Here is a 12,606-nt window from a genome sequence, read left to right as displayed (position 1 = left end):
ATAAAAGTTTAACATGTTTAACAAAAACGCAAAGTGCTAGAGAATTAGCTAATAAATTCTCTGAGGTGGATGCAGATACTTTCACAGAGGTGTACACGCCGGTGAGCACTCTGGTGTATGGTTTGCGTAGAAGAAGCGTGGGGCACGCAAAATCAGCATAATAAAACAATTTATCGTTAAATTCTCGGTTTTCATTGCAAATTTTTCATAGCAAGGCCAGATCCACTCTCTATTAATTGAAGTTCACAGAAGTGTTCGCTCACCATCACGCGCCAGTGATTACTTAAATGTATTTAGGCGAGAGCGCGTGAGAGCGATTCGTGCGAAGAGAATGTTATTTCTCGCACCAGCTTCTTTCAACACAAGCGCGCACTCAAAGTCTGTCTGTCTGGATACTGAGAAGAAGTGCGCTTTCCTCTTTGTGTGTAGCGTAGCAAATGTATCCGCAGAGTATAATTGAAACCTACGCCCTGGTGTATCACTCTAGTGAAATGCCATCTCTGTTCATTCTTCGTTTTTCTTTTCAATTCTTTCTCAGTTTTCGCGACAAAATTATTGGAGTAGATCTTACGCTTCAGGTTGGCTCAGAAATTCTCGATAAGACGCAGCTGGGAGACATCGGGCGGGTTCGCCGACTTCGGTAACACATCGATATTCAGCCGCTCTATCTCCTCCAACGATCGCTTCGAGTAGTGGGCCAATGTCAGATCCTGCCAGAACACTGCGTCTTCTACGATATGATATTTATTGATGAACAAAAAAAAACCTTCCAGCAGGCATTTCGTACTATAGATTTCCGGAGTCCGGAGTGAAAGAATAACGGCTTTGACATCCCCTTTCTGGCTGATTGTCACCCACAGCAGCAATTTCTTGGGGAACTTGATGTGTGAAATGAGCTTCACTTCAGAACTCACTTCCTTCGTGGGGGAAGTAAAATACGAAGTGCCCAGTCAGTCGTTGCCATCCAGGGTGAGCTGCATGAAGCTCCGAAACCAGTGGAGGTGACTTTTGCTTCCTGACATGTACACATTTAAAACTTAATTTTGATCTCGGCGAAAAAAAAATGCGGAAAACGAACGGCGAAATGATATATTACCGAAATTCTAGCAAAGATAGCCTTTTCCGAAATACTCGGTTTATTATATTACCGAAATCAACAAATTAATGACATCAACTTACCGGAATCTCATCTTTTTTTCGCTTGATGCCAAACCTATCCCAGTTTTAACACTAACTGCTGTCAAACCGTTTGTTTGAAGCTAGTTTCGAACCTAGTTTCAACGTTGTTGAATTGAAAATCGAGTAGGTTTCGAACCTGAATTTTGTATCAGGTTTGCTCAAATCCCCGTTGCTAAGTGCGAAATCAACACAGTTTCGTGAAACGTGTTTGTTTGATGAAACTACCCTGGTTCAGTTTCAGTTTTCTCAAGCGAAAACGACATCAATAAACAGCATTTATGCAAACGAAATTCGGTGATTAATCAAAGTAGCCATTTTTCTTCAGTGAAAAACTGAGCGATGTGAATAAGTACTTGTGGTAACATGTGGAATCAGTTGCAATTAAAAATTAAGTCCGAAATCCCCCAAAGAATCGTAACGCACACGGGATAAAAATAATGGTAACTCTAATCTACTGCATAAAATAGATTGGATACCAGTATGATATATTTCCTTACATATTCAATGTTTTATTAAGCCATTACTTTCGTTGTAGCCAGTGGCGTATCGAGGAAATTTGGCGCCCGGGGCAAACTAAGAGATTTGCGATTTGCCGCCCCCATCGTTGGTTCAACTGAACTCCATCTCCGCGGAAAAATTATTAGAACGAGCAAAAAAAAAGTATTTTCATCATATTATATATTGTTTTTTTTTTTACAGTGCCTGCCTATCAGTTCAACCGCCAACATAATGTTGAAATCAATCAATCTATGATAACTAGTTTTAACTGGACTTTTTATTTCATGCTTGAAACATCATTGCAATTGATTGCTTAAAATTCGGTAATTTCTTTCCAAAAGCGACGAAGATTTCGATAATTTATAGTCTTCCTGAAACCGAAAATCTCGGTGAATGCAAGTTATCTATCAAGCGAAAAATACCAAGAATTTCAGTTGTTTTAATGTTTGCCAAAATGATTGTTTAAATTTCGCCAAAGTTCTGCCATCACGGTTCGAGTTCGACTGTGTCTGTTGACTCATGGGTTACTGTAATTGATACTGCATGGGTAGTTCCGTCAGTGCTGGTGAAGGTGAACCCATGATAAATCGGCAATTTTTGTCCATGTTTTTAAGTCCAAACGTCAGGCCCGTACCCAGGATTTCATTTCGGGAGGGGCTTAAAGATAAAAAAAAAATAATGTTACTGAAGATTGCTTATGTACTTAATTTTCGGTGTGCCTTTTACGGGTGGTTTTAACAGACACTTTAAACTTTTCCACTGACACTGTTATTGTATCACATTTCTAGACGTTTACTGTCTTGTTTTTTCTGTAACACATGACTGAGATCATCTAAATAATTATATATCTGTTTTTGATTTCGGGAGGGGCCAGGGCCAAACGTTATTACTTTTCCTGACAGGGCAAACGTTATTACTTTTCATGACGTTCGTCAAAATCAAACATTTGATTAGCGATAAGTATCTTAAACCTCTTTCTGTTAGGTGTTTTTATACGATCTCGATGATTAAACACATCCAAAAGTCTCCCTGCAAATTTTACTTTACTGTCTCTGATTTCAAAAGCTTGACGTAAAATGTCAAATGAATTTCAGATATGTTTAGTTATTATCAAACCAGGTTTATGACGGCTTGGTCATTCAACTCTCATATCTGAAAAACTTTCTGACTAAGGACTGTATCAGAAAGTATGGAAGGAGTTTTTCTTCAAAAAGGCCTTGCGAAATTCAATCAGAAAGTTCGGTGAGGATAACACCTTTGAGAATAAACCGAAAACGGGTCGAAAAAAAGGTCCTGCTAATCCTCAGTTGGATAAACGTATACTGAAGGCGTCCGAGCAAAAGAAGAAGGTTTCAGTTCGGGATGTGGCCAAAAAAGTGCCACTTCGAAGTCAAATGTTTTTCGTGCTAAAGCACGTTTGAATCTTCAAACTTATAAGAAGCAGAAACAACCAAAACGTAGTCCGAAACAAGAAGCATCGATCAGGCCGAGGGTTCGAAAGCTGTACAATACAATTCTTGCCTGAAATTTGAACTGCATAATCATGGACGACGAAACCTACGTGAAACTCGATTACAAATCCTTGCCGGGACCACAATATTATACGGAGCGAGAAGGACAAGTGTTAAACCATATACATCAAGAAATGTTTACAAAAACTTCTACCCATTATTCGAAGCCACAAGGATCCTGTTGTCTTCTGGCCAGATCTTGCTTCTTGCCACTACTCGAAATCAACGGTAGAATGGTATACTACTAAAAATGTCACTTTCGTCCCAAAAGACATGAATCCACCAAATTGCCCACAACTTCGACCAATTGAGGAATTTTGGGCATTAACGAAGGCACATCTTAGGAAACATGTCTCGGCAGCCGAAACCATTCAACAGTTGTAAAAAGATTGGAAAAAAGTGTCAAAACTTGTCGCCTAGAAGTCTGTGCGCCAGCTAGTCTACAATGGCTAGGTAGCAAATGTTGAGAATAATATTCTGTTGTTGTAGTCTAATATTATCAGTATATCAAATAAAATTTGAATATCTAACACTTGTGAATTTTTTACAGCGAAATCGAAGTGCGTCCATACTTTCTGGGACAGTCTTTATGTGTGGTTGGGATTTGATCTTACCTAGGATTAAAAGAATTAGTTAGAAGAAAGTGTTGAAAAATATGAAATTTACGGGTAATGTAATTCGTGAAATGACAGGATTTAACAAGAATGACTTACACTCATACTCAGAAATTCACATAGGCACGTAAAATCACATTTTTCAACATGTAATACTCTTAGGTAAAATCACCTGTGGAAATGTGTCAATTTTGACGCTCGAATATATCGGTCACAGAAGACACATAAATTCACTCAATTTACTCAAAGTGTGTAGTCTCTAAGTCTCAATAGCATAAGTCAAACTATACGTTTTACAGAATTACATGCATTCCTGTCTTATTTTGACTAATAAACCAATGAAAATCCGCCCATTCTGTAATATAACGCTTCTAGAATGCAACAGAGAATTAACTCATTTAACTTGACCACTTAGCAGCTCGAAATTGAACATAAATCTGGGTTATCCTTGCTTTCCAGAATTCAAGTGGTCTATCCTCTACTCTAGCAGTTCTATAGCCGAGTCTTCTTCTGATGGTCATTCTCTTTCAGGTTGAATAGCGCACTCTTCTCCGTCCGTCACTTTGCAGTATCTCAGCGACGAGTTATGATCCTCGCTGGCCCATAACTCACAGTTAATTTAACAGCTGGGAGGAAAATTGATATAAATTGCTTGAAGCGCGATTTCTTTGTTCATCACGGGGTCCCAGTCCCAGAGGACAGCCAACAGATTCAGTCATACTGGCTCCTGCTATGAATCCGAGTCTATAGTTAAGTGGTCAGCATAATTCACCTAATTGTAAGAAACAAAACACGCGAATCATGCAAACGGCATTTTCGTTCCTGTAAAAGTAGTGGAAAGATTTTGATACCCTTAATTTATTTTATTAGGGAAAATCTCTCCACTTCACACTACAAGTTGGAAAAATGGCATTTTCATCACAGGGCAATAAATAATCCTGCACACACTCTACCATCAGTCGAACAGTTTTTCCTCTGAGCGTAGAGGGATTTCCACGTAGCGATGGATTTGTCTTGGCAAAGAATATTTAACGGGGGTGGGCGACAAAATCTAGAAAGAAAAGTGTTTCCTAAAAGATAAATAGCTACCAGCCAACCGAGCGCAGTGTGGGAGAAAGTAACAATCCAATCAATTAGTGGAAAATTAATGTCCGATTTACGTAACACGCCAAATTCACTACATAATGTTGAGCAAATTAATTTAATTGAACGGTTCTTTTTACATGAACGGCATTCGGTTAGCATCGGTGAAACCATGGAGAAGGCTGATTAAAGTAATAGCATGACGAAAAAGCAATAGCACTGTGATGTCTTCATTTTACCATTGTTGTATAGTGTGAGAAATGAGATTACAACTAATGGAACTGGAAATGATGTACAAATTGGCATATCAATTCCAACCTGCTATACTAATAGTGAAAATTGATTATGTTCGCTGAATTGTTTATGATAATTGCAAATTAATATCTTTCTTTTATTTTTACAGGTTTGGTTCCAAAACAGACGTGCCAAATGTCGGAAACACGAGAACCAACTACATAAAGGTATACTAGTTTGCATGCACCCTACATTTTCAATCAACGTTTCAAATCAGTTCATTATACAGTTAAATAATCAGCCTAATCTAATTTAATCTACGAATGGTAAATTGTTATTCTTCCTTGAAAAACACCCGATATATCTTCTTACCGTAGTAAAAAAAACCGTAACTTGTACACACACGTGTCCCTTCAAATCTCGTGCTCTCATCGATTTGCCTAGCTCGGTGGATGTAAATATTCACTATTCGAATTCGATAAATTTATTAGTGCGAATTTATGTTTATTCATCTAAGCACCACTTGAATTTTACGGCAATTGTGCTTTCTCCGGGATAGGGTCGTATATTTTAGTCAATTTTTACGAAATACTCCGGTATCAGTGCAAACCCGAACTAACCACAGGAGGTCGTGTCAAATGGCATAAAGAACATTATTCTCATCTTGTTCATCCAAAGCCTAGGTTAGGGAAGACTGAAAAAGGGTTCCGCACTACTAAGGGGTTGAATAAATAAAATTTCTGACACTCCTTTGCCAACTTTAACCCTGGGTTATGAACGAACGCAGCAGCATAACATATTGGGGTGTATCTTCGCATATGCTAAATTTGGACGGGTAGACCCGAAATATGTACGTGGGTATTTCCGACTAGATTTGGTTCCCACTCCCCCAAACATTTCCAATTTGTTTATTCGATTCGGTTGTCATCAATTTTGAACGTAATCAAATTTCGAGCAGTATGCACATTTTATTGAATCTAACCGGCAATTTTTCACCGATGATTTAGGTTCCTAATTGATGATGGGTAGCAGTTGGAAATTATTGCGTGCAGTAGGCGCAGACTCTTGTGGTGGAAAATGAAATTTGACAAATCAAAAAGCCTGACAAAAAAACATTCAATCCACCTAATTGTGTGATGATGTCATAATTGTATGAATAATCGAATTTTCATCGTGATCACTAACTAGCACTACCTATCGAGTGGATACATTTTAAGTCCGATTTTAAATTTTCTTACGTTGTTTTGCACTGTAACTTGGAGTAGAGATTTGAAACTTTGAATACACATAACGCTATGGATCCGGAACAATTGTTGGTTTGCTGGGTTGTCAACCAACAAGACTAGTAGACTAGAAAAATTTACTGCTTGTCTTCAAGAATATAGTATTTTTTATCTTTACATTTCACTAATAAAAACACAAATTGAGTAAATATATAGACACACATGGACATTTTGCGATCCCAAAGAACTGACTCGTATTGTATATGACACACGCTTTTCTGGTCCTCGGTTCAAAAGTCGGTTTTCACAGTGATTTCAACCCTTCCTCTATAAGAAAACCTAAACAGTTTGTTCGGAAAGCCATGGTGCACAACTCAGAAAAAAAAACAAGAAACAACTTGTTAAATTTTTTTGTATAATGTATTTAATTTAGAAATATTGGAATTTCTGCTTAACCGAAACCATAACAACTATGAGTTTGGTAATATTATCCCAAATGCTCATAAAACAAGTTAGAATTAGTGAATCAGTGAAAATATTAGTGACACTGAAAATATATCGTAAAATTTGTGGAAGGAAATAGACTAAAACGAAAGGAGCAAATCACTCTAAACTCTGAACTAACTGATCCAATCCAAAATAATATCACATAAGGCTTGTTTCAACACCCTTGAATACGTATAAATCTGGAAATACTTCATCAACGCGTAAAATATTTCACAGACTGATGAACGTTTGTCTGTTCATGATGTAAAGTCAATTTTTGGTGCGACTACAAGCTTCTATATCGAAGATGGCGTTGAAAGAAGAGCATGTATAAAATGCAATTCTCGATGAACATTAGAAATCGCCCCAAGTGCAAATGACACTTTCTCTTTCAATTATTACGGCAAATTCCAGTAATTTCCAACAAATTCTATAGTGCATATCGAACGTTGATGGTGTCTAGAAAATCTCTAATTTTTATACATACTTCCTAGCACCGGCAAAGTATGAAGTCGTTCAAGGTGAAAACTATACCGAATCGTAATGACACAGAATGTGACGGTTGAAACCCTGATTAGCAGGCAATATGCAGCTGTGGTCGAACAAGCCAACCCTACATCATTACCGGAACGGTAAACAAGGAAATATAACGTGAAGAATGCTTAAAGAAGCAATTCCCATTCCTATGCAACGGTGCTCATTGCGCACCATTCTATAGTTATTTTTGTAATGGAAAGATGCCAAATACGACTAAAACAGAATGAAACATTTGTTTAGGTTAATGAAAAGTACAGAAGGTTTTTTTTTCCTATTTGATGATACCGGTTGCAATTCAAATGTCGCTCCTCAGGCTACAAGAACAGATGGCTTGCTACACGACATATTTCTTTGAAAATTTTGACAAACAATATCTTCCAAAATCTGTGCTACCTTTCCTTTTCCGCTTGCCATATGGTATTCCTGCTCAGGAAGCTATTTCAAGGATAAGGAGCACAAGTAGACTTAAATGACAGTGTTTTGAGCATGCATACGATTTGAGACACTGAAATATACGACGCTGATGTCAGATTTGACGAATTGAAACTTGTGTTGCCCAAACTTTTCCAGCAAACCTCATGATACACATCGTTGATGCGGCCAGGATTTTGTTTTAGGAGGGGACCTCAGATGATGATGATGATACCACCTCATATCCCAACAAAGGTGTGAGCAGAACGAGTTATCTAAATGATAATTAATATTTTTGCACATATCTTGCCCAGTAAACAAAAGAAAACGATCTGATTAATCTAGCAGGTATAGATTCTTCTGACTAACACCAAAATAACATTCAAATATTTCGGATTTACTATCCAGGGTTAATCAAGAAAATTTCTAACCCGGGAAGATCCTTGATCACATCAGGAATCGAACCCGATATCTTTACCAGTATCAGACAGTAATTCACCTGGCCCTTCCCGCCGGACCAGTTCATCGCTACACACATCAGCTACGATGGAGTAACGAGACTGCGGATGAGCAGAGCCAAGCTAAATTCCATCAACAACTGTCGATCCCTATTAGTTTCCCGAATCTATTCCTTAAATTATTAATCAAACCTTGCGATCAAGGTCAAGAGCAAACTTAACACACTGAATGCTATTTTTATGTCTAAACACTGAATGCTCGTTTATGTCTTTTTTCCAATACAACATCGTATTTATACCTACCAATATAGAAAAGACAACCGCGACTGATTTTTTTTCGGTAGTGGTATGCCATCTAGTGGCTAGTAGTCATTACGGCGTTAACGTTTTTTCGGTGACAGTGCGCCATATAGCTGCAAATTGCAGAAACCAATTCAACCATTTATGTTGGTTGAAAACAACGTTTCATTTCTCCAATTCAACTAAAAAATTAGTTGAATGGAAATGAAGTGTGCAAAAGTAAAATTTTTTTAGTTGTCTCAAAAAATAACTAACTAAAATCAGAAAATCAACTAATTTTTTGCCAAAATGCTGATTTCGGTCTTTCCGTGTGTCGTTCATTTTGCCCCGCATTTAACCTCCATTTTATTTAGCTTTGATACTGTTCGCTTCGTACCAAACATTTTTGCCTTTCTTATATAGAAAGGTTATGTAATCACTGTGAAAACCGACTTTTGAAGCAAGGTTCGGAGGGCCGAGTGTCATATACCATTCGATTCAGTTCGTCGAATACGCAAAATGTCGGTGTGTCATACACAACGTTTTTTTGCACTGACTTTCACTGACTGAGATGGATGGACCGATTTTTACAAACTTAGATTCAAAAGAAAGCTCTGCAGTCACATAGAAAGTTATGGCGTAAAATGTGCAAGAAAGTGAAAATATGTGTACTGATTTCTCTTAGAGATGGCGTGACCGATTTTTACAAGATTTTTACAGATTCAGAAACCATTCATTCACAAAACTTCTGAATTTCATCTAGACCCGACTTCCGGTCCCGTTATTATGTGGTAATTAGTGTAAAAATTCCAATTTCAAATTACTCGCTTTTCTTAAAGATGACGTAACCGATTTTAACAATTTTAATTCAGATTCAAATGAATGGTCTTATGGTCCTTTTCATTTGTATCTGACTTCCGGTTAGGGAATTATAGAGTAAAGTGTTATAAAACTTTTATACCATCACTCAGAGGGACAAAAACTACTCCATTCGATAGTTATTATCAGCAGACGGCAAATCAAACTGTTTTCGGTTATCCTGGTTTCCAGTTTCTGATTCCGGAAGCACAGGAAATAGTAGTCATATTTTCTCAAATTGATTTCACTCATTTTTCTCAGTGATGGGTCGAGCGATTTTCACAATCTTAGTTTTTAATGGAAGGTCCTGAGGTCTCGTACGAAATTACTGAATTGCGATGCCGTAGCTGAACTGAATACGTGGTTAATCCACCTAGCAGTGAGATGATACCTTTTTTTTATCAATCCGCATGTGTTTTTTGCATGAATATTCTTCGGTGTTTTAGTTCTCATGACATTATTTTAATGACTGTCGTTTTAAGCGACAAATGGATATTTTAATCACTCATTACTCTGTAATGTCAAAACTGCAAATCGGATTGAATTTGAATCTAAAAGTGTGACAGTCGATTGAACATTCCATGATATGTCGAAGTAAGTTCCACTTTTGAGTTTACGGTTATTCAAGGTACTTCCAGAGCCGTTATTCAGGAACCAACATTACCCAAACCGATTTGTATGGCCATATGACGAATAAATTGCAATAGTTTTGAGTAAAACTTTAAAGCTTTTCGGGATTGTCATCTTCTCTATCGGTTTGAATTTTAAAAACTCCTCACCCTGTAATTCCAGAATCGGATAAAATCGTTTAATATGAATTTTTGTTTATGAAATTCGATTTGGCCTTCTTTTAAGAAAACGATTGAGCTTTGGGGAACGATACTGGAACCGGAATTCGAAAGTCGGTTTAACCGAAGTCTGTTAAATTCAACTGAGGAGCTGTATAGTTCACATTCGTATCAAAATGTTTGAATATCAGTGTAGACATCTTTGAGAAATTGTAGTGCGGGTTAAATTTTTGGGTGCCTTCCGGATCGGAAATTGAATACCGCTTAAACTGAAATAATTTTATTTGGTTGTCGACTACTCAAATCAATAGACCCGATTAGCCTCATCAATTTATGTGAAATGGACATTTTTATACTAATCACCATGTATCCATACACCGTAAGTTGGATCTGACTAAAAAGCAAGATGTTTTATAGGACCTTAAAACTTTTCGTTTGAATCTTAGATGATTCTTAGATTTAATTTGAATCTTAGATCGGTTCAGCTATATACGAGAAAAATTAGTTACAAAATTTTATTTTCGTTTCACATATCATCCTGTATTTCCGGAACCAGAAGTCGGATCCAAAGATATTTGAGAAACCTTGTTTGGGAGCATACGACTTTTCATATGAATCTGAGCTTGTAGAAAACGGTTGAGTCATCTGCGAGAAAATTGAATGAAACTATTTGTCACACACGCATTTGCTGATCTCGACGAACTGATTCGGTGTTATGTTCTTTCAGCATTTATTGCTGTAAGTAGTTCTAATCAATATAATTATGAAATTGCTTTCAACTCGAAAATGCTGCCATCATCTGGTTTACATATGCCAAATTCAAACGATTATGTTGCCAAAAACGAACCTTGCTAAAATCGGTCCAAGGCAAATGAAAAAGGATGCTGTTCATAGTCTTTTTGGTACTTAGAAACAATTGTATGTAACAGTATACAGAATCGTGTTTCACGTTGCTTCCAAGCATTGCTTTATCATACAGCGTTCAAAACTCCTACTGTTGGAATAGGGGGTAAAGTCGCTTACACAAAAATGTCGATATCTCCGTTAAAAATTGACGGATTTTAACAATCTATGGCTTGTTGGATAGCTATTACCGTGCGGAATCTGAGTCTGTAGAATGCTTAACACCCTCGCAACAAATAAATGTTATATAAAAACAAATTTCCGAAATTAACAGATTAAATTTGTACTTGTTCTTATAAATGTTTAAAATGTATAGCACCGAAACAGTCATAGAAAATTATAAGTTATAAATGTTTATAACTATCAAAAAAAAAATATTAGCTTTAACATAAACTACTGTCCGATAGCGTTGTTTTATAAAAACGGTTAGTTTATCAATTTCGAAAATTTTGCGGAACATACACTGTAAACCAATACACATAATTGTCCTTGAATCATTTTTTTACGCGCTACCATAGTAACCAGTCGTAGGCGAAAAACACCTAATTCGATTATGTGATTACATTTGACGTAATCCCATAAATCCAGCAGTCTTTCCAGGGAGTATGACCGGCATGGTTTGGCCATGGTCCCTACGAGGATGGTCTGCGTGTGTGCATCCTACGAACAAGAGAGTGAGAGGGGAGAGGTTTATTAAATTATCATCTCGCTTTTATTTATTGCCGCCTTACAAGTTTGCTGTTGTAGCTTGATTTGAAAATCAAACATTATCCGTCTCGTATCAACGTTTCTAGTTATTTCAGATTCCGGGAGGGTTTCGAAATGACATTTGCTGAGTTGGTAGAGATTTTCGGTTTGACTGTGTTCATTTGAGCCTGAGTATACCTGATAGGTTCGTCGCATTTTACGTAGAAAACCAACTAAGCAGAATCATTGTTCGCCCTTGTTGTGGAAATTAAGATGCTCACGATTGCAGGGAATTTTCAGGTGTAGGTAAATGATGGTCGTTACTGATAATAAGTCATGTAACCAACTGTAAGAAGGATGAAACTGCAAACATTCTGAGAAAACAAGGGATCATTTTTTTTATTACAAAGCTCATAAACAGCTAAGAGTTGATAGTGCCATTTTTTTTTTGCAAAATACTGGTTTCAGCCCATAGTGGCACTGTTCCTTACATTAAACGCAACATTGTATTTGTTCTGCCAGATTGGGCTCAGGCGGCATTAATTTACATATATTATGCTCTTTCGCTTGCTGCACTGTTTACATTCTGTTTGTCTGCCAATTTGAGTCGACAAACAGTCAGCATCCTCTAGTTCGGATGACTGGCATTTTACGAATTGTCGTTGGTGGTTTAGATTTGTTTTGCAAGTAATGAAACGTAAGATCGTGCCAGCGTTTTAAATTTCTACCTACAAGGGATGCCCGAAACAGCATGTCTAGGGATGTGTTGTAGATCGAAAAACTTTAATTTGACCTTGTGCCCATTTTGCAATCGATCGGCGTATGTAGAAGAACATAGGTTTCGTTTTTATAAGTTG

At 37.2% G+C, this 12,606-nt stretch overlaps 1 protein-coding gene across 3 annotated transcripts in view; it reads left to right on the top strand.

Moving 5' to 3' along the window:
- The window catches only part of LOC131431384 (paired box protein Pax-7-like), a 49,504-nt gene that overhangs the window by 27,952 nt on the left and 8,946 nt on the right, over positions 1-12,606 (top strand). For all 3 annotated transcript variants that reach the window (XM_058597065.1, XM_058597066.1, XM_058597064.1), the window contains one exon: positions 5,289-5,346. In XM_058597065.1, coding sequence (XP_058453048.1) covers positions 5,289-5,346 — 58 coding nt within the window. The remainder of the gene's footprint in view (positions 1-5,288; positions 5,347-12,606) is intronic.

This window comes from Malaya genurostris, chromosome 2 (genome assembly GCF_030247185.1).
Source record: "Malaya genurostris strain Urasoe2022 chromosome 2, Malgen_1.1, whole genome shotgun sequence".
Classification (NCBI taxonomy): domain Eukaryota; kingdom Metazoa; phylum Arthropoda; class Insecta; order Diptera; family Culicidae; genus Malaya; species Malaya genurostris.
Note: the sequence above shows the minus strand (reverse complement) of the source record. Positions and strands in the feature narration are given on the sequence as shown.